General features: G+C 40.2%; 1 protein-coding gene across 10 annotated transcripts in view; it reads left to right on the forward strand.

Annotated features, from left to right (window-relative positions):
• The window catches only part of astn1 (astrotactin 1), a 587,946-nt gene that overhangs the window by 529,575 nt on the left and 36,453 nt on the right, over positions 1 to 21,918 (forward strand). For all 10 annotated transcript variants that reach the window (XM_085141198.1, XM_085141199.1, XM_085141203.1 and 7 more), the window contains 2 exons: positions 17,986 to 18,121; positions 21,197 to 21,297. In XM_085141198.1, coding sequence (XP_084997324.1) covers positions 17,986 to 18,121; positions 21,197 to 21,297 — 237 coding nt within the window. The remainder of the gene's footprint in view (positions 1 to 17,985; positions 18,122 to 21,196; positions 21,298 to 21,918) is intronic.

Raw genomic sequence — 21,918 nt, forward strand, 5'->3', positions numbered from 1 at the left:
GGGATGGGGCCTCCTCTCACTTTTTTTTATACCAGACTCATATTTCTTGCTTTTATTTTATCTTTATAATCTTCTCCTCCTTAGTCTTTGTTTTTTTCAAAGAGCATCCAGAGGGTAAACCATGGGTCAAACTAAACTTGCACAAAAAAGACAGCCAACTATATCTCATTAGTGAAACCTTTTCAAGCAACCAACCTCCTGCACTACAATGTACCATAATGTCTAAATCACAGCTCTTTTATGACAAAGGTAAAGCAGCTCCTCATCACGTGCAGGCTGTATTTACTGTGATGATAAATTAGGAGTTATGATGGATGCATTACAGTATCTTTGCACCATCTTTAACGATACTTTAACAGGCTTTGATATAACTGTGTAATGTAGCAATATAGATCATATTGAATCCCTGTCCTAAATAAGTGACAATGGAAATACAGAGAGCTGCTTTACGCAGTCGTGGGCAGTGTTGGTCAAGTTACTTGAAAAAAGTAATCAGTAACTAATTACTGATTACTTCCCCAAAAAAGTAATCCCGTTACTTTACTGATTACTTATTTTCAAAAGTAATTAATTACTTAGTTACTTAGTTACTTTTTAAAAACACGATTTACAACCTGAATAGGTGATAAAGTGATAGATCTTTCAGCCCAATTCTACTTTTTCTACATAATCATCATACAAAATGTAATCAAATGGAAACGTCTCTTTTTAAAACTTGTTTTATTAGTTTTAATCTTTTAACTTTATGCATCAAGCAAAAATTTAATTATCTGCAACATTCTCTGACTGGAAGAAATTAGTTTAACATTTAAACCTATTTTCTGCACATTCCAGCACATAAAATAAAATATTTTGTGTGTTTACACTCAGTCTTTCAAATAGATGCAAGTAAAACACAGCAGAAAATAAATAAAGTCACAGACTAGCGGTCCTGTTGCTCTATTTTCACCTGTAAAGCAGGAGTGGGGTAGGCGGAGGGTTACCCTGGTGCAGGAAGAATCCGTGAGTTTCTCTGTGAGTTTCCCATTACGTCGTAGCTACTCGGCGCTTGCTCAGAAGTTTGAAGTTTAGGGGTTTTTTTCGCTGTAAAAAGAAGTTTTCTTCCCACGCACAACGGACACTAATGTTTTTGTCACTTTTTATGGAATCAAACTCAAAGTAAGGTCAGTACTTCCACGCTTTAAACGCTGCACGCTCATACTCTCTCTGCACTCGATATATGATCCATTGTTGATCTGCACACAGCTGTTGTCACGAACGTCGCACTCGCTTACGTCACTGTCATGAGACATTCTCGCAAAAAAATCACGGTTTTAGTAACGCAGTAACGCAGCGTTCCTACGAGAAAGTAACAGTAATCTAATTACCGTTTTTGCAATAGTAATCCCTTACTTTACTCGTTACTTGAAAAAAGTAATCAGATTACTGGTCGTGGGCATCTATCAGCAGAATATAGTTAAATAAATAAAAGGCTTGCCAGTTCTGGTGAATGTAATGATGCTCAAACTTTTAATACTGCACAGCTTAAATGAACACCATCAGCCCTCTGGAGACAAATAGATCCGCTATGTTCCAGCAGTTTGCTAATTTTGCTGTTTTTCTGCCATCGTTCCTGTTTTCCCAGGTTTCCCTGTTAAAACTAAATAAGATATTATCAAATCAGGACCAAATGTTGGACTAAGAGAATCTAATGAATAAGAAGGCAGTGGCATAGATAATGTGTTTTGGGAATTTTCTCTCTATTCCTGCCAGTCCCTGTTACTCTGTCAAACGCATCGCCTCCTGTGGGTGGTGGTTAAGGAAAGTTAAATTGCTACATGAAAGAGAGAATTCTTATTAACCAATTGCTCGCATGTTGGATTTGCATGTTAACACGGTATGAGTCATTTGTTTTCACACTGGTAATGCTGCTCTTGGAAAACCGTTTCATGCTACTTCAATGGATGTAATAATATTTCATCCCTGAAGTTAATCCTCAAACGTCTTGCATGATAAATTCCAGAAGGACGGCGAAAGCAGAACATCCATTTATGGGAAAAGATCTGCAAAGACAGTACCGCTCATCTGTGCTGGAAACAAAAGAGATGACCGCTTGCTTTCTCGGAATGCGCAGCAGAAACAGATGTTTGCTACAAAACATCTTTTAAGCTGCGGCCTTTATATATGAAGCACAGACCCGCTGACAGATGCACGGTTGCATTTGCTGTCCTGTAATACCGATAAATCTACACACAGCACATACAGCTGATGAGGTCTCGACTCGATGTTGAGCTGACAGCACGTTGTTTGTGCGGTAATCTCTTTCTTAACAAGCTTCAGGCACACAAGGTGAGATCATAGCGAAAGCGCACACATGCGCTCACGCATATGCACGGTCCCAAGCAGATGTTTGCAAATAGGAAGTCTGCTTTAAGTCAGAGCACCACTCGGCTGGATCGGTCTCGCTGTGAAAACAAACATCCCCTGAGCTGGAAGCAATCCAGTGATCTAACGGCTTTGATCACCCGGAGAATGAGAGGTTTGCTTAGGGTCAGTGGACCTCGGTATCCCCTCAGCAAACACATTACTCACCTGTTTACATCATACACTTACACACCGGAACATGTGTGCCTTATCCCCAGACCAAAATTGGGAAGAGCTTCCTCTTAACGCTGGCAATTTCCTCAGAGCTGCCACTGCTTGACCTTTTCCACCTGCTTTCTCTTTACTGATAACACTGCAGCACGGCGCCATCCAAGTCAGGCCTGTCATTTCTGGGTAGCTGGGTGTAAATTACAATCCAGTGTTTAATGTAGTTTGCATGCTTGGCTAAAATTTTACCCAACACCTCACTCCTTTAACTGTATCTCCAAAACTTGCCTTGGAAAAGCTTGAGCGCGGAAGGACAAACAAAAATGATGTTTTGAAAAAGAGCCCACTTCACCCTCACTCCACATGAAGGTTGAGTCTTACAGTTCACCCAATGATTTGATCCAACTTACCGCAGATGGTCATCACTTCACAGCTCTACGCTTCTCTGTATTCGGGTGCCCGGCATAAAAACACTCGAGGCTTGATGTTAACTGCAAAGTTCCTCATCGGCCTTTGATCTGGCAACGTCCTAGCACGCACACTTGTGAAACACCACATAAGTGAAGACGGTGTCGGTAAGTCCGCGCCTGGTATCTGGATCAATAATAAATACAATTTGATTTTAAAATTCCATTCACTTTATTTTTTTTAATCTTTTCCAACATAAGCATCAGTGTCTCCCTATGGCTTTCAAATTGAACCCCACCCAGGCTGGCTTCTCTGAATTCATGTTCAACATAAAAACAGATGGGACTTGAAGCTTTCTGCTCTAAAACAAGCAGGATTCCTATAGTACTCAAGAGCAAACATCAAACATTATAAAACAGCTTCTTACGTTGGATAAAAGGTGGGATGGAGAGATTCTTTCATGCTAATCTTGCTTTCCCAGTCATCTGTAAAGGACCATAAAGAGTTTCCTTCTTAACTGCAAAGTCACAAAGTTGGAGAAGTAAATGTTTAGTTGATAATTAGCAAAAGCTGCGGCTCAACTGTTCAACACGATGCAGTGTTAAAACCACTCTGCAGCAGATTACTACTGACGTGTTTAAAAAAAGCTTTACTGTGAGAATGAAATGAATTTAAAAAGCCTTCAGTGGATAAAAGACACACTATCTAATCTCTGACTAGCTCTCACCAGAACCTTGTTTCGTATGCTGGATTAGGATGTAGGGCCATACGCTTCTTTTCATGAAGTCATTGCTGAACAGTCACAGTGTCCTACTGATTTAACCTTAAGGAGAGCTGCTGTACAAGATTTCATTAGATACACTTTGATTAAAAAGCATATGCATGTTTTTTATGTCAGAAGCTCCACTGATAAGTCAGAGTCTCTGCCGAACTGACATGAGATTAATGACAGACAGTTTGGTGATTGTGTTCAATTCATTTTCCATGTGGTTCTTCGTGTAATTATAGAGTGCAAAAGTGCCGAGTGTGTATGGAGTTAATACCTACAGTACATGCAAATGGACAGCAGAGTGCACTGTGCTTGTGTGGTTTGGAAAAATAAGGCCTTTTACTGCATTTATCTCAAGTGGTGCCACAGTTTGAATGGACTCAATTGCTGAAGATTTACATGTCTACACAGTCACATTGCTTGTTTTTCTCACCGGTAACTCCATTTAGAACAACTGAAGTGAGTCAATTAAAAGTCTGAAGATATTCTTAGAGGTGAGTATATTAGACGGACAGCAGTTTTGAGACAAAGAGAGTTGAGGCGGAGATGCAAAGGAGAGATGGTGGATATATTGGACCAAGAATGCTGAATATGAAGCCCGCTGGAGGAAATGAGGAAGACCTCAGAGGAGATTTCTGTTGTTTTTGTTTCATTAATTTGTAGTGTGATTGGCATTGCTTACTCTCTTACCATAGTGCGTTACTGGCTGGTTCAATAAAGATCACTGTGTTAGCAGATAGTTGTTAAAAGCAAGGTGTATACGGTTTTTATAGTGACAAATAACAAAAACAAGACCCTACAATAATATCGAGAAAAGCCCAGTCAGAGACCCACTATGAGCAAGCACTTGGCAACAGTGGGAAGGAAAAACTCCCTTTTAACAAGAAGAAACCTGGGAGGAGCAGCCATCTGCCACAACCCACTGGGGGTGAGACAGGACACAAGGCACCCTGTGGAAGAAAGCCATCATGGGAAATCCCCCAGCACCCTAATCCTGTTACAACGTGACTAAGGGAGCCAGAGATTTATAATAATTAATGATTTAATTAGAATCAAATGCATTAATTGTGTTAATTCAATTATTAAACTAGAATACGATAAACTCAAGATGTCCCATCAGTGTCCGTCAACAATCTTTCATAACACTTGATTATTTTCTCAATGGTTTTGATACCTAATTGTTAGTTTTGCAAGTGAAGTTCTAGGTAATGTAACCTTGTAACCTTATTTGTAACATAAATGGTAAATGGCCTGTATTTATATAGCGCCTTACTAGTCCCTAAGGACCCCAAAGCGCTTTACACACACATTCACACACTGGTGATGGCAGCTACATTGTAGCCACAGCCACCCTGGGGCGCACTGACAGAGGCGAGGCTGCCGGACACTGGCGCCACCGGGCCCTCTGACCACCACCAGTAGGCAACGGGTGAAGTGTCTTGCCCAAGGACACAACGACCGAGACTATCCAAGCCGGGGCTCGCACCGGCAACCTTCCGATTACAAGACAAACGCCCAACTCTTGAGCCACGATCGCCTCAATCATCGAATAAGAGGATTCGATGCTGAACTTCAGAGACTTTTTTACTGGTTTTTAAAAATTATTTTCTTTACGACTATTGTAATGCATAATCATTGTCCATTTTTTTATTCTACCAGTTTTTTCACCCCAGAAAAATCAATGCTTGAAGACCACAGTATGATGAAAATGATCATGAAACTGCAGGACACTGATTTAACCTTTATGTTATGTTAACCTTGCTTTTATAGACCAATAATCAGAAAGCAGCAATATGGCAACCAGCTGAGTCAAGTCATTGCAAAGAGACGTGACACAAATGACTTGCACCCAGCAACGCAACTTGTCAGCAAACTGTGTTTATAGATTTTAAAGCAGTTATTTGCAAACTTTTGCAATTCTCAGAGAGAATGCAGTCAGTCAGTATCAGACTACAACTGTTTAGAGACAGGTTGCCAACTACATTGGTCGCCCAAAGTTTGAGGGTGTCTTATGCTCAACCATTGGGTTACAACAGATGCTTGAGTTGTAGACCTGAAACCCCGACTGTGCTGCTTTGCTTCTGAAAATTTCTCCTGTTTACAGAGCTAGCTGCATTTTAATCAGCAGCGGGGTCTTCACTGTCTAATGTAACTGAACCTCACATAAAACAGTCATTAAGACAGAAAATAGTCGGTGTTCTGAAGCCTCAGTGAAATGAAAAAAAGCAAATGTTGCCCTCGATGAATTATTTACTTTTATTTATTTCTTAATTTTTGGCAAGTTCATAAAAAAGTGGGAAATCTGCGTGATCTGGATGACACAGTATCAGGATTCAGCTTCGCTAAACACGCAAGGAAGTAAAGCATTTGGCGCGAATCGGCGCGGATTGACACATTCGTCAGCATAGAAGCATATCCGTTGCGTGAGACAAACACCTGATGGACAGCCTGGATACTGAAGCACTTAAAGATGTCGTCAGCACGAACTGTCCATAAGAGACGGCAGTTCTCTCGAGACAAACTGGAAAGAGAAAGATTTGGACTTGGAGAAGCTAAACAAGCCAAAAAAACCTCCATATAAACCACATATAAAGCACTGATGAGTGAACATGCAACGACAGGAATGACACGCATGGAGCCTTTACTTAAGTTGTTGCTAGGCGCACCCGCCCTAATCCAAGGTGTTCCATTCTTTTATTGATTCGGCCAAATCGAGTTTTAGCGTGCAAAGCCCTCTCACGGTAACTGCTATCAATTTGGTCAACCTCACTTCTATCAAATTATAAAACAATTTATCACCCCTTTGTAGATACAAATTGCACCGCTGTGACGCAAACGCAGCTTTGCAGCATACATATCAAACGCAAATTGAGAGAAGGCAGAAACAATTTGGAGAGCCGTTCCTCCTTTTTTTTTCTTCAACATGAGGCCGTTTATATAATTAAACCTTCAGCCGGTCCCATACTCTTCAACCTCATCTTCCTCTTTCTGTTCTGTTTATTTAACAATTACCCCTTTATCTTCAATGAAATGCTGGTCTTTAGAAGTTACAAACAGTCCCGTGCATGCAGCCAATCTCCACGGTCTGGTAGTGGTTGTGACCGCCGCCGGAGTGCCAAAAAATAAAAATGAAGGGCCCGTCAAAGATCAGATTTTGTTGTGTTGTCGGCCGCTTTTCCTTTTATCCAACGGAAAGGTAGATGACCGAGTCCAGATGTTATTTGTTAAGGGTGTTGCTGCCAGTTGTGTCGGTGTGGCTGCCAGCTGCCAATTAGAGCTAGTTACAAGGAAGCTGTCTGCTTTAACAGAAGTGGATGAAATTCCAGACAGCCCTTAGTGAAACCTGTTATAGGATGGAGAAAGGATCTCATTTGAGTCTTTACCTTTACAGGCAGAACCTGTGTGTGTTTGTGTGCACATGTGTGTTCTTTCCATGGGCTTCAGGGTCTCACGTGTCTCTCTATAAACCTGACTTGACATTAACTATCACGGCACATTTTAAATATCATTTGAGTTGAAGCAAGCTGCTTCCACAGCTCCACAGTCACATGCCGCATGAGTCACTGGCTCTACTTCGACTTGTGAATGAAGAAAATACTCTTGCATCTTTTTGCTTATGAATTGAGGTAATTGGTATTACCTTCAGTAATACACTTAGTACTGCAGAGTTGCAACAGTTGAAATAGTAGTCCTAGATTTGATCAAGCCTAATCGTGATGGCTTTGTTCCACTTTACGTGCTCAAAATCAAAATCTGTTAGCACAGACCAAGGTTATTATCGTTAACGAAAACTAGAAATGAAAAAACATTTTTGTTAACGGAAATAACAATAAAAACAAAAAAAGGAAAACTAACTAAAACTATAATGAGTGTTCACAAAACTAACTAAAATTAACTGAATTTATATCAAAAATGTGTTTAGTTTTCATTGATGTGTGCGTGTCATACAAGAGTCAAGGGTGAAAATGAAGTTTAGTTTCCAGATTTTTTTCTTGCTGTGTCTCATTATGCCAGCAGGTGGCAGCACGTTAGTCGAGTCGTCTGTGTCGCTGCTCCGTCCACGCGCAGAATCATGTCAGGAAAAGTCGGAAGAAAGCGTCCAATTTGGGATTACTTTGAATATGACTGTGTTTTGGATAAAGCAAGTGTCTTGTAGTGGAAACAGACAAATAATGAGGGACATTTCTAAAGGGAAAAAAATCCCACAAACCTTAAAGTGCACTTGAAAAGCTCACACAAGAAGGCTAACCTAGCTTACCTTGAGAAGGTAAGGGAGCACACTCAACCCTCATCCCCAGAAACAGAAGCTAACCCCAGGCAAGGCAGCGTGATGCATCCCGAGACAACAGGACGGGGATATCTACACAACTGTGTGAGTCAATTACCCTCAAAAAGTTTATCAATTCACTTGAACCAAAATTACGAACACCCGGTGCTGCGAGAGTTAATAGTCTCATTGGGGCCAAGATATACATTTTATAGTTGCCTGGTATCAATGGTTGTTCATCTGCCTTTATTTATTTATTTAAAGAACCCATAGGTGGGAATGTGAGTTGTCTGTCTCTGCGTGTTAGCCCTGCGACAGACAGGCGACCTGTCCAGGGTGCAGTATGGTAGCTGGAATAGCAACATACCCAAGGATGAGCAGAATGACTGATATGATGAAACTGGGATTTTGTTACACTTAATTATTGCAAACACAACTAAAACTATAACTGAAACTAAGGATTTTCAAAAAAATAAAAACTAAACTAAACTAGCAAACAATTGGTAAAAACTAATTAAAACTGATATAAAATTGAAAATCTGAAGTCAAAACTAAATAAAAATAAAAACTAATGAAAATTGCAAAACTATTAAAATCCTGGCACAGACTCAATCTAGCTTCTGCTCCTTTAGCCATACGCGCGATTCAGAGCTACTAAATCCAGATAGGCAGTGAAAGCTGCAACATACTTTTTATACTTATTTCTTTCTCACTGGATCAAACTGATATGAAATATAGGTTGAATTAAGCTAATGTTATAAGCCACAAGCAGGCTGTTTTTTATTTTGGAGTCAGAGCAGCAGTATATGATGCAAAATTTAACAAAACCTAACATGCAGAATTTCATGAAACGTGGCAGAGAGGTTTAGCAGGGTTAAAGAGAGACCAGTTAAATCTTGGTGCAAATCTGGTTCACTTTCATTAAGACTTCCAAATAAGTCAGTCGTTGCTATTTGCTGCCAGGTGCTCTTCTAGTTTTCAGATCAAACTATCTGATGTTTGACAGACATTACGTTTCCACAGTGAAAAAATGATCAAGCACCTGTCCTTTCCATTAAGAAGCGGAGAAAAACAGCCGTGGATTGGCTGCATAGGTCTACACACACACACACACACACACACACACTTGCACACTGAGGGTCCAGGCCTGCAGAACTGAACTGATGACAGCAGGCATGACTTCAAAAGGTGAGACATCCCATAACTCACATTATTCTCCTGGCAATCCTTGATTTTTCCAGCCAATCATACTCTAAGAATGCTGAGTAAACAATTCCAGCTGAATGACAAGATTCTCAGAGCACCTTGATTAGATCTAAAACTGGTTCTTTGGAATCTGCATGCAGCGTGCACGGTGACTCTACTTGACCTACGAAGCCGCACCTAAAGGGTCCTGTGTCGATGGCTCTCCGTGTGGATGTTCGTGCTGTAAATTTGCACCTGAGCAGGTCTACCAAAAAAACCCAAAAAAACCAACTTTACTCAAATGATCACTGCGATCATAGAAACGTATTTGAAAAGACAGCAAACACAGAATTTGTGCCGCTGCCGAAACCTTCAGCCATGACGCTAGTGTTCCATTCATGTTTCATTCATCCATTCAAGCGGATCCATGTCCCTGGGTGTATATGTAAAATAATCAGCAATAAAACAGAAGATATATTTTATCCAAAGATTTGTGAGATTACTGTATTACAGAAGTAGCTAGCACATGAAAAACTATGTAGCCAAAGAAAATCAGATCTAAGAATACAAACAAAATAGCTCAGGAAGGTAAAAAAAAGTCAATAAATCAGATATAATGTGGAGCTTAATATGCAAAAATCAAACAAATAACCACGGCACCATGTGGCAGCCACGCTGAAGCAGATGTTAGAGAAAGTATTCAGCTCTAGTCATCATACTCTAAGAATGTTGCAGACCCACCTGCAGAGGGTGGCGCACAGTTGGCTATGGATAATCCACTTATTATCCATCACTATTCACCACAGCCACGTTGTTTGATTCACCTCTGTGCTTCTGATGGATACAGCAAAGGAACAGTAAGTAATGTGGATGAAGTGTCAGGGCCACAGAAGTCTTCCTTCACAGTTGTACAACTACTACTAATAATGATAATATTCCATTTATATATACTTGCATACTCACTACTGAGAAACTCTCCCGCAGTGTCTGTTTACAACCTTTGCTGTGTATTCAGGAACTCCCGAGCTATAATTTCCTGTTTCAGGCTGATTTAGTGATTTTGCTAAATAGACGTATTTACAGCACTTCCCAGCTGAACCTTAAACCGTCTACCAATGTCATCCTAGGATAAGCCGGTTGGCCTTCGCTCTACAAATAAAATGCAGGCTCATGTTTCTCAGATACTGGGAAATAAACGCTGTTGAGAGACAATACATCAATGCATTATGAAAAATCAGAGTTGACACAAATGTGCGCAATTTCTCTTCTTGCCAGCAGCTTCTTTTATTTTATATTTCTGTGACAGCCGTAAATCTTTGTATATCCATGTTCCAATTTTTGTTTGAAGCATCATTCACCTCCCGTTTTGGCACAATTTGTAACCTATTACTTATAGCGAAGGCATATTTCTCTTTATTCTAGTTTTTATTGCACCAAATGTTGAGCAATGCAGACTTTAAGGACTGTGATTGACAACTGCTTTGGAAAGTGTTCCACAGTGGAAATTGGCTCTTCTTTATGTACTGTGCCTCATAGTAAATCAAAGATTTGCTCTCTTAAACTCGGGGAGTATTGCGGAGCTATTCGGAGAATGTTGAATCATAATAGCCCTGGAGCAAACAGGTTTGCAGCCTAGGAGGAAACTTTAATGAAATCGCTCAGGACTCACGCTAATAGATCAGATAATGAGCTAATATCATGTAAAATGGTTTTCACGTACTTAGTTTCATAGTGGCCGAGCCAGCAGTTCTCTGGCATCCAGAATCAGTTTCATCTTCATCTGTCAGCAATCATTTTGTTTCTGTGTACATTTTTATTCCTATAAAGTCATGTCCATAAATGCCATGGCAGCACACAGTGTTCACAGTGTAACCGCTCTCCTTTGACTGAGGCATTTGTTATAGTTGAATTAGGTGCACGTTTTGTTCTTTTGGCCTGCAGGCCACCCACTTCATGCATTGCTGTCATCACGACAGCCCAGTTGTGAGTGAGTGATATGTTTTATTGATTAGCATTCAAATATCTCAGTGAAGACAGAACAAAGATCTACCACAAAGCAAGAACACATGAGACAAGGCTAATCAAAAGGTATTGGCTGAAGCATTTGCTTATTACGCCAACGCTTTTAACAAAAGATCTTTTTGCATGCAGCTCCTGTACACAGGGCTCGAAGCAAAGAATAAAACAAACAAACAAACAAGAAAAAAACAAAAAACTTTCCACCTTAGATAAGTAACTACATCAAAGCAAAAGAATCAAGAGGTTGTTTTTTTTTGTTTGTTTGGGTTTTTTTTTTCTCTTTTCATTCTTGATATATATATATTTTTCTAATACTCTATTTTTAAACATATTTTTAAACAAGGAAAATGAACTACACCTTTTTAAATCACTGTCATAACTATTCCACAGGTTAACTCGTCTAACAGAAACACATCTCTGCTTTATATTTGTCCTTATCTTGTTTTTTTTAAAGAAATCTGTTCCCCTTAAGTCATATTGACTCTCTCTGACTTTGAACAGCTTCTGAGTAGTGGGGCAAAGCAAGTTATTTTGTGCTTTATACATTATCTGTGCCATTTTATATTCAACTAAATCATAAAATTTCAGGGTATTCAGATTAATAAACAAAATGTTAGTTTGTTGGGCCCAGTTGGGCTGGGCTGTATCTATTGGGCTGCAGTTCTGCTGCTTCAGGTGGTATACCGGCAGGACGGCTACAACTGAGAGGGAAAGATTGGGTAAAAAGTAAATGGCAGTGCTTAAACCTACATCTTGTGTGTCTCAGTCCAAAGCTAATTCAAAGTTTCTATGGCATTTTCATACTTTCAGATGTTCATGTCACCACCAGCTCTGATTTTTAATGAGCTTTTGTCTTTTGTGTGAGCAAAGGCGTGTTAAAGATTCATGAACTGTTGGCTCGGAGCAGGTCTTCTCCTCCTCCTGCACAGCTTTACAACATGTGAGGAAGGCAGTTTGGGAGTAAGAGTGGACAGGGATCTGAGGACGTGAGAATGGATCACCAGTACGCACTTGGCTAGTAGTTTTCCAATCACAGGAGACTGACACTGCCAAAGGCACCTTGAGATCAGTGATTGAGTTGAGGCCAAATGTGCAACATGGTTTAAAGGAACACTATGTTTTCTAGACTAGGATCACTCCTATTTATCACAACGTGGGGTCCTAGAGTTTGGAAATACCTTTGTTCAACTTTGCTCTGAGCAGAGTCCAAAAAGTACAAGAAACATGAGTAATGTGATGTTTCATATGGGTTGTAAAGTATCAGTCAGTATAGCCAGTGTATCACTTTATTTGGGGCTGAAATTACAACGAGCCCATACACAGAGAAAAACCCAGCTTCTCACAACTTGTATGTTGATCTCTTTTTAATGAGACTGTCACATTATCACATTATTTCTCAATGTAATTATCTCAACTAAATAAGTGCTGGTTTAATAAGATTTACTAAGAAGTAGGGATTGGTACCGGTATCCAGTGCTTTATTTCGGTGCTTTTTTTTCCTGAGCTGTGATACACTTTAGATTCTAGCCAATCATTTTACGTTTCCGAGGATAGTAGGCGGGTCCAGGTACGTACGTTCTTTTAGAGCAGAGCTACAGATTAAAAATGCCCAAGGCGAAGCGGTCAAAGTTTGGCTGTACTTCACAGCAAAAGATGCAAACTCAGCAGCTGCAACAAGTGCTTTAAGCTGATACTGTGATACTGTCAAAGGAGGTAACACCTCAAATCTGATGAAACACCTGGCGACGCATAGCGTTTTTTTAAAGCCGAGAAATGCGCCGTATTTGATAGCTTGCTGCGAGACCTCACACCGAGCACATCTACTGCGGGTGTGGTGCCTGTTATCGGACCCGGAGTTAGCAACATCCCCCAAAAACCCGAAGAGGAGAGTCCTGGCCCCTAGCCCTGCCAGTGTAGCAGAAATGATGAGGATGATGATGCAGCAGCAGCCGTTCTTCTCTGCGTGAGTAGCTTAATGTTGCTCGTGTGTAATTTACGTTGAGTAGGCTAACCACGTTATTACATTAATGCATGTAAGGTGAACTAGCAAACACCATCATAGCTACATGCGGCTGTCTTCTTGTTTGATGGCAGATACTCCCTTCACCCTGGACAAAAAGGCTAAAATGACCAAAGAAAAAGTGGAAAACAGTTAAACATGAGAGGTTTTTGGACAAAGTTTGTGTTTTTTCCATTGTTTAAGCTGCTTCCAGCCAAGAGTGATACCATATATGCCCCATAGTTGCAGAAAAGGCTAACATTGTTATCTTTTTACAAAAAAACAGCTGAACATGAGAGGTTTTTGGACCAATTTTGTGTTCTCCATTCTTTAAGCACCGGTTTGAGCACCGTTTAAGTACCGGCACCGTTTCAAAAGTACCGGTTTGGCACCGGTATCGGATAAAACCTAAACGATACCCATCCCTACTAAGGAGACTTTTTAAGAAATTCTCATTTGTGTTTTCCCTGGATAGGATTTCCTTGGTGGACCACAGCGGTGGGATATGTCCTGTTATCTGCATTTTCGGGATGGTGCACCTGCTATAAACCTACAACTCTGTAGCTCTGTTTATCTACTCGCATTCCCTCTAATTCAGACATCCAAACTGAAACACTGGAGGTATGATTGGCTGAAGTGCTGAAATTTATCATGACTGGACTTGGTTTCAAGTGGTGAACTTGATACAAACAATAGCAGCTGTTTTCTACACCGACGTAACATTTTGTAAGCACTTTTAACAGCTGGGGAGCTGTCACAAGCAACAGGTTCTCAGTTCAACACAACTTTAATAACTTTGCCAAGCTTACGGGATTTAAGATAGGAAATTAATTTGGGGAAACAAACTGCTCGAAGAACACCGGCTGAGTTTGACTGCAGTGTTCTTCCACAAGTTGAAGTTTTGCTTTCATCGTGTGTGTTAAGTTTAGTTAAGTTTAGTTGTATTTGAAAGCTACATGTTCTAGAATATGAATGAAATTTTATTTACAAAGCACCAAATATCAACAACAGTCACCTTAAGACTTTTTATAGTCTAAGGCAAAGACCCAACAATAACAGAGAGAAAACAGAACTAAAGAGGATTTGAAATGAATATGTCAGATGTCAGAACAAGATCCAGAGTGTGATTCAGGTGGTGGGTAGGCTCATTTGATTGCAATAACAGGTTAAATGCAGTGTTGAGTCTCTCCTTTTTAGCATCTACATGGATGTTAAGATAAACAAGTAGAATTATATTATCTGAACTGACGACTATCTATCACCAGGCGGATGATAAATAAGAAGTCTGAGTCTGACAGAAAACTTTCAGATGAATTAAAATGTTGTCTTGGTCCTTGGTTGATTAATAAGCTAGAGTGGAAGATTGCTGCTACTCCTGCTCCTCAGCCTGTGATTCTGACTCGGGTGTTGACCTTAACAGGTGACTATTGGTTATAAATAACATCTCACACAATGATCTATGGGGTTGTTTTCTGTGGGAGTGCAGACTTGTTATAATGGATGGCTATAATAAGTACGATTCTGAGAATTCATATTAATATGGTATTGTCCGGTTATATCAGAAATCTTCTTTCAGTATTTGATCCATATATTTAGCACTTTTTAAGATAGAACCTCTTTTAATGTGTCTAAAATGTCTTTGCTATGTTTCTTCTTGCTGTAAAAAGCAAAGCAACTAAAAGGGGACGTAAACAGTACCTCCAGTGATATTTTTTTCAATTTCTCCAGCCACTAAACGGCAAACATGGATAAAAGTGAAAGTCACATTCAGTATTTTTTAATTTGAATGAAATGCATTTCAGCTATCCTCATAAATGCCTCCAGTATTAGACAGCTGTGGTAAACACAGCCTGTTTGGAGCACAGTAGTAAATCTCCACTGAATTATTATGTTTAGACAGACAGTAACTGTACATGAAGATTGATGTTGGATGCAGTTTCCCATTTAGAGCATTACTCGCAGAGATTGAGAGAATTACTTCACGTATTCTCGAGCTGCATCCTCCAGAGAAGGTTCAAACACTGTTTCCTTTTTATATACCTCCTCACGGAGGAGACAGATATAGACCCACAGTGTCACTTTCATTTACATCTCCAGCAGCGGTTATGTCTTTCGTTCAGTAAACACCTTTTTTTCCTCCCGCTCTGTCTCAGTCTCACCTGTTTACTAGCTGGTGACACAGAGGTTGGCATAGATGGCCACCTTTGAGCACCTGTCATTCACACATACACATATTTTCACACGCAGAGGTGAGGTTCCTGTGTAAAGCACGCACAGCTGACCACTTCAGGGTGTCCATCACTTCACACACAAATATTGCATAAATAAACACAGAGAGGGAGTGCGTGTGCCGAGTGGGGTCACCAGTGACCACCTCAGAGCACCCATTGCTTTACACGCCTGTGCATGCACACAGATTTGGGTTTTCCAAAGAGAGGCTTTTTCCTCTGGACAGTGAAACACATCCCAGAGGCCAAGGTGCACCATTAATGTACGCACTGCCAGCTGGGAAAACATAGCTAGCTGCATGTATGACCACCAACCTAAGCAGTAGGAGATGAGGTGGTGAAGAAGAGGTGCTGGAGGTGGAGGAGGAGCAGTGTGTGAAGCACCAAGTACATCGTATTAGTCATCAGCTTGATTCAACACATCATTGTGGACCACTCTTCTTTACGATTATTGACTTCATTGAGGTTTTCATTTATTCATTCGTCTAATAGGGTTGAGATTTAGACTTTGACTAGATCAGCGGTCCCCAACCCCCGGGCCTCGGACCGGTACCGGTCCGTGAGTCGTTTGGTACCAGGCCGCCAGAGTTGAGGCTCAGGTGTGAAATGTATGGTTTTCAGGGTTTTTATCAGTTTTCAGCGTTATTTTGTTATCGTTTTTATCGTTAAGTCGGTTTTCCTGGTTCTTTTCATGTGTGTTATGAATAAATCTTATTTTTTTGGTACCGGTACTAGTTTTATTTTGTTGTATTTATCCGCGACACCTTAAAGGCCGGTCCATGAAAATATTGTCGGGCATAAACCGGTCCGTGGCACAAAAAAGGTTGGAGACCGCTGGACTAGATCACTGCAAAACCCATTCTTTTCTTTTTCAGCCACTCTGTTGTTTTATTGCTGCTCTGCTTGAGATCATTGTCCTGTAGTTTGACACAGTTAGCTATTAGACAGATGGCCTCACAGTTCACTCTACAATACTTTGGTATACAGAAGAACTCATGGTCGACTCAACAAGTTCAAGGTGCCCACCAACATGCTTGGCAGTCGGTATGAGGTGATTGTGTTGATATGTTGTGTTTGTGCTTTACCATTGTGCATTTTGGCTAAACATCTGCACTTTGTCTCCATCTAACCAAAAGACATTGTTCCAGAAGTCTTGGGCCTTGTTCAGCTACAACCTAATCAGTGCTGCCATGTTCGTTTTAGAGAGAAAACACACTCCTCGCAACCCTTCCGAACAAACCATACCTGTTCAGGTTTTTCATGAACTGAGACTTAGAACCCAAGATGTAGGTCTTTTTTATATTCACTCAGAGCATGTCCACTCCAGAGAAGACCGACTATATGTTGGATTCTTTTCACCTTGTGAATAATACATCTTACTGTAAAGCGATAGATTTCAATCGTTTGGAAGTGGCCTTATAAATTTGATAGGTAGCAACTGCTGCTTCTCTAAGATACTTGCTGGTGTCTTTTCTCCTTGGCATTGTGGTAACACAACACCTGAATGCTCCAAACCTGCAAACTGCCTCTGCTTTTAGAAGTGTTAACACTTGCTGATAATCAGTTAATAGTGTTTGATTAGCAGTACCTGCTAAGAGGTGCTACTTAGCCTCTTAAATGGAATCAATAAGACTGTACTTAGTTTATCACAGCCTGCTTCAGCATATCGGCTTGCTTTTTGTTAAATAAATGATGGCATGATGTAATCTGTCATGTGTTGTTGTTTATCACAGGTTGTATGTAACCTAATCTTGAGACCTGATTGTGAGACTTTTTTTCAGGAGAGCACAGAAAGGGCTTACACAAAAAAGTGTGAGGTAGAGGTGGTAAAAGAAAACTTTAACCTAAAATGTTAGTGTTGAATGTGCTGAAATAAAGTGGGTGGACGCTGAATGAATAATACTCCCTTCGCAGCATGTAGTGTCAAGGTGCCCTTGGACACCCATCTGCAACAATAAAGTCAGCGAAAGTGTTGGCGTCATAAAGAACACCGTGTTCTTTTTGCCTTTCTGTAACAAGGGTGCACCCAAATCCCAGTACTTCACGTGCATATTGCAGTGTAACAGTAAAATGCTCATCTGTTTTACATTTTGGGAAGACGCAGCTGAAGCTGATATGAAGATGCACAATTCGGCCCTTTAAAAAGAGAACAGGTCAATTCTTTTGCTGTATAAATTAATTTAACCATTGAAAGTAGCACAAAACAGTTTAAAAGTTCACAATTTGAAAAAAAACACAACTGCCCTGAGATTAAAAATAAATAATGGGTCAACAATAATTGGATTTTGACAGTTTCAAATCAGAACTCAGTATTTGAGTGAATTTAAACAAATTATTTGCTGCCTTAAAAAAATAATGGCAAAATTGTAGCAGTAGAGAAACTAACATAAAAAGTAGTACTCTGACACATATTTTAGAGGGTTAATTGCCATAAATAAATCATAAGCAAATCATTCATAAATTTGAAGAATTGTCTGAACTGTGTGAAATACTTGGATGAATTAATCCAGAGGAATCTCCTGACTTAACTTTGTTGCAGAAACCCTTTTAAGCTTTGTGGATGACATCTTGTCTGGAGCCAGGTCTCCATGTGTGATGTTAGGTGACATCCCTGACCTACTGTCCTCCTCCATCAGTATGATTATTCGCTGCCTGGAGCCCGACACCACATACATGTAAGTATGGAGTCTGTTCTGAGCGTGTCATGTAATAAACAAAAGTGACCCGAAATAGGCACTCTGGTGGAGTTACTTTGTGTGTGTTTATAAGTAGTTTTAAACCGTGTGAGCCACAAAACAACATAATAGTTAAAGAAGAACTGACTGCGTTACAGCCAGCGCGGGAGCAGCGGCTTCGCTCATGCACGATTCATTTGCAGTTTGGAGCATAGATGTGATTGCATCCCCTAGTCCTCCCCCAGCCTGATTGCAGCTGGGGGAGGACTATCCTCCTCCGTGAGCGCTTTGGCACGAGCTAGGTGCCCACGGCAGCACCCACTGCTTGTTGAGAGTAAGAGCGATAAGTGCTTTCACGTCAAAAAGTTGTCATAAATGAGTCTCGAATAACACCAGAAAAAGTAGCCAGATTTGTCCCTAGTTGGTTTTTAGAAAAGAAAACTCGCTAAATATAGCGACAAAGATGCTAAGTTGGCAACACTGGCTGTAGAAAAGTAGGCTTAAAAAAACTGCTTACTGCAAAAACAAAATAGCTAACTCTTTAGCTAATAAAGAGCTAATTTGTTAGCTCCAGACTGAATGTGGCCTCTTCTAACTTTAAGTTCAATTTTATTTATCAGTATTATTATTGCAAATTTTATATATTTTTGATTTTAAATCATTTGATACTTTTGAAGTTAGCACTGCCGTTCACACTATGTTTTGCTTCTTTGTTTCTTCTTCAAATGTTATGAAGTGCTAGCTGCTACTAAGCTACTTAGTTAGCAACAGCAAATAATTTAATTCTTTTGATTTTTGTTTTATTTTTTGACATCACATGCAGCACTATCAGAGAAATGTCAATGTAGCTTGTTTTTGTGGTTTTACAATCTTTCAAATCCTCTATAATGTACCTTTTATGTACTTCTCTTACTAAGTAACAAACTGTAGATCATTTGGTTAAATGATCATTGTGCACCATTTGTCTATTATAAGCCACCGTACCTTGTGCCGGGTAATACAGTCAGAACATCTGTGTGCTTTACACATTTTCCTAAATATTTGTGCAGCTTAGGTGGATTATGTTTATTTTTTTTATATTTTTTCCACATATTGGCATGATGGTGTCACGCAGTTCCTTCATATTTTCGGTTGCACATCCATAATGGGAATCTTCCACCATAAAGGTGGTCTATTGGATTGAGATCTAATCAATTCTGAAGCTATTTGAGTCAAGTGAACTCATTCTCATATTCAAAGAAACCAGCCTGACATGATTTTAACTTTTTGGTACGTTATCTAGCTGGTAGCAGATAGATTGTGGTCATAAATGGATGGATATGGTCTCCAACATTACTAAGGTAGGCTATGGGATTTAACAATGCTCAGTTGGTACTAATGGGCCCCAGGTGTGCCAAGAAAACATCCCCCAACACATTACATCACCAACACCAGCCTGAACCATTAATACAGCACAGGATGAACATTACTTCCATGCTTTCATGTTTTTATGCAAATTCTGAGCCTGCCATCCAAGCAGCAGAAATCGAGCCAGCACAAACTGTATCCTCAGATTCTCGGTCTGCTGCTGCAGCTCCCCCGCTTCACTGTTTGACAGAGAAGCTCTTGTAAGATGGTGGCTTGAGTTACTGTTGCCTTCCTATCAGTGCAAAGCAGTTTGGCCATTCACCTTTGACCTCTGGGATTAACAAGGCATTGCCACTCACTGACTATTTCCTCTTTTTCGTAAACCCTAGAGACCCTTGCAGATCAACAGTTTCTGAAATACTCAGACCAGTTTATCTGGTATTAACCAGCCACGTTGGCGCTCCTTCTTTAACTTCAGATTCTCAGTTTGAACTTGTTTTGAACATGACTAAGTATATTGAGCTCCCATGTGTATTTTGTGCTAACGAGCAGTTGAACAGGTCCTTGTCAGGTTTAAAAACCTCAGTGGTCTGTCAGTGTATGTATATGCTTCCAGTGCAAAATTAAAAACACACACACACAGATGCACAAGCACCGGATGCTCAGATGCTCTCATTAGCATGCTCACAGTTATCTCACAGAAAGCTTGGCAGGTGGAAAGCCACATGCATAACACACACATACACAAACAGTGCAGAGCAGAAGAACAGGGTGGAGAGGGGAAAAAGAGGGAGAAGAGAGAAAGAAAGAGCCAAAAATGCAGAGGTAACATTTGGGGCTGAGAACGAAAGAGAGGAAAGAGTGAGAAAAAGATAAACAGCAGTGTGTAGAGGCAAAGAGAAGTAAAGAAAAAAAGGGCAACAGGTCCATGGACAGAGCTTCTTCAAACAATTTTGACGTATGTGGGTTCGGCGAACAGCTACACATGCTCTTTTAATTCCAGTATCAGCGAGATTCCTGCTCTTTCTTTCCTGTCTGACAGCTCATTCATCTCCCTGAGCTCTTAGCTTGGGGAGAGCCTCTGCACCGAGGCCTCGTCTCTCCCATCAGCTCTTTATATTTTCTATAAAGATGGATTCCGTACAATGCTCATGAATGGCACTTTGTAGAAGCAAAATACGCTCTTTCAGATAAAATACGCCCAAGAAAGGCATGCTAGAAACTCAAAGACAGCAAAAAAAAAAGATACTTTGCAGTTGCATTAAAAGCAAAAGTTCAGTCTTTGAGTATATGATGGAAAGATTCAAATGGCTTTCTTCCAACCGAAAATATCTGTCATTCACTCGTCTATTTCTTTACACCTCTTTGCCTTTTGAGCGTTCGTACTGCTACATCTTTCTTTGTTACTGCAATAATTGACCACTAGGTGGAGATATTCATTCAGTGAAACCAGCTCTGCAGAGAAAGGCAAATTGGGAGTCTGGCTCTGTTCCCGTATTGATAATGCAGGCCCTGGTCTTCAAAGCAGGGGGTCTTTCGATTGGATTAACAGCTGCAGGAAATGCATCAGCTGTGACATGTTTGCTGCTGCTCATGTGTTTTTTGTTCAGCACTTTCATGAGAATACACGGCAGGAAATCCATTTTATTACTTTAGGTTTTTATAGATTTTCACTAACAAAATGGAAAAATGGACTTTATATTTCACAGTGTGTGTGTGTGTGTGCAGGTTCCGGCTATGGGCAGTAGACAACACGGGGCGCCGTTCGACTCCAAGTGAAGTCACCATCAAAACTCCATGTCCAACTGTGGATGACGTCAAAGCACAAGGTGAGAGGAAAAGACTGTACATCATTATTTGTGTAGTAAATATGATTGTTATATGATGTCAGAAAAATACGGGTGGAAAAAAATTATATTTGGTGCAATTTTTTTTTGTTTGTTTGTTTTTTTTATTTACCGGACAGACATTTGCTCTTTCTATTTGCAGTCACGTCTCAAAACCGCACAAAACAGATGTTAGATGAGTTCATCGAGCGAGTCATAAAGACACAGGCAGATAGTTTTCCTCTCTGGAGTAGAACTGTTTATGGACACTGTACACTAAGATCTCACGAGAGTATCGGTTATAAAGTGTGCTATTTCATGTCAGAAACGAACGAGCTGAAATCATTTGTCACCCTGTGCACTAGTGAAGCTTCATACCAAAGACTTTATAGATCTTGCTACTGAGTTGGAGACAGGGCCGTAGACATTTGGGTAGTTTTCACCTTTTTGCCACTACAATTGAAGTATGGCTTTAATTAAAGGCCCTTAACTGTCTTTTTTCTGCCTTAGTACCATATTTCCTGGTGCTAAGGGTGAGCTGATTAAAAAGGTTACGCAAAAGCTGTTTCAGTGATAGGTGTGGGATATTTCTTCATTCCTAAATTAAGCAAGGCAAGTTTATTT

Source organism: Neolamprologus multifasciatus, chromosome 18 (assembly GCF_963576455.1).
Source record: "Neolamprologus multifasciatus chromosome 18, fNeoMul1.2, whole genome shotgun sequence".
NCBI lineage: Eukaryota > Metazoa > Chordata > Actinopteri > Cichliformes > Cichlidae > Neolamprologus > Neolamprologus multifasciatus.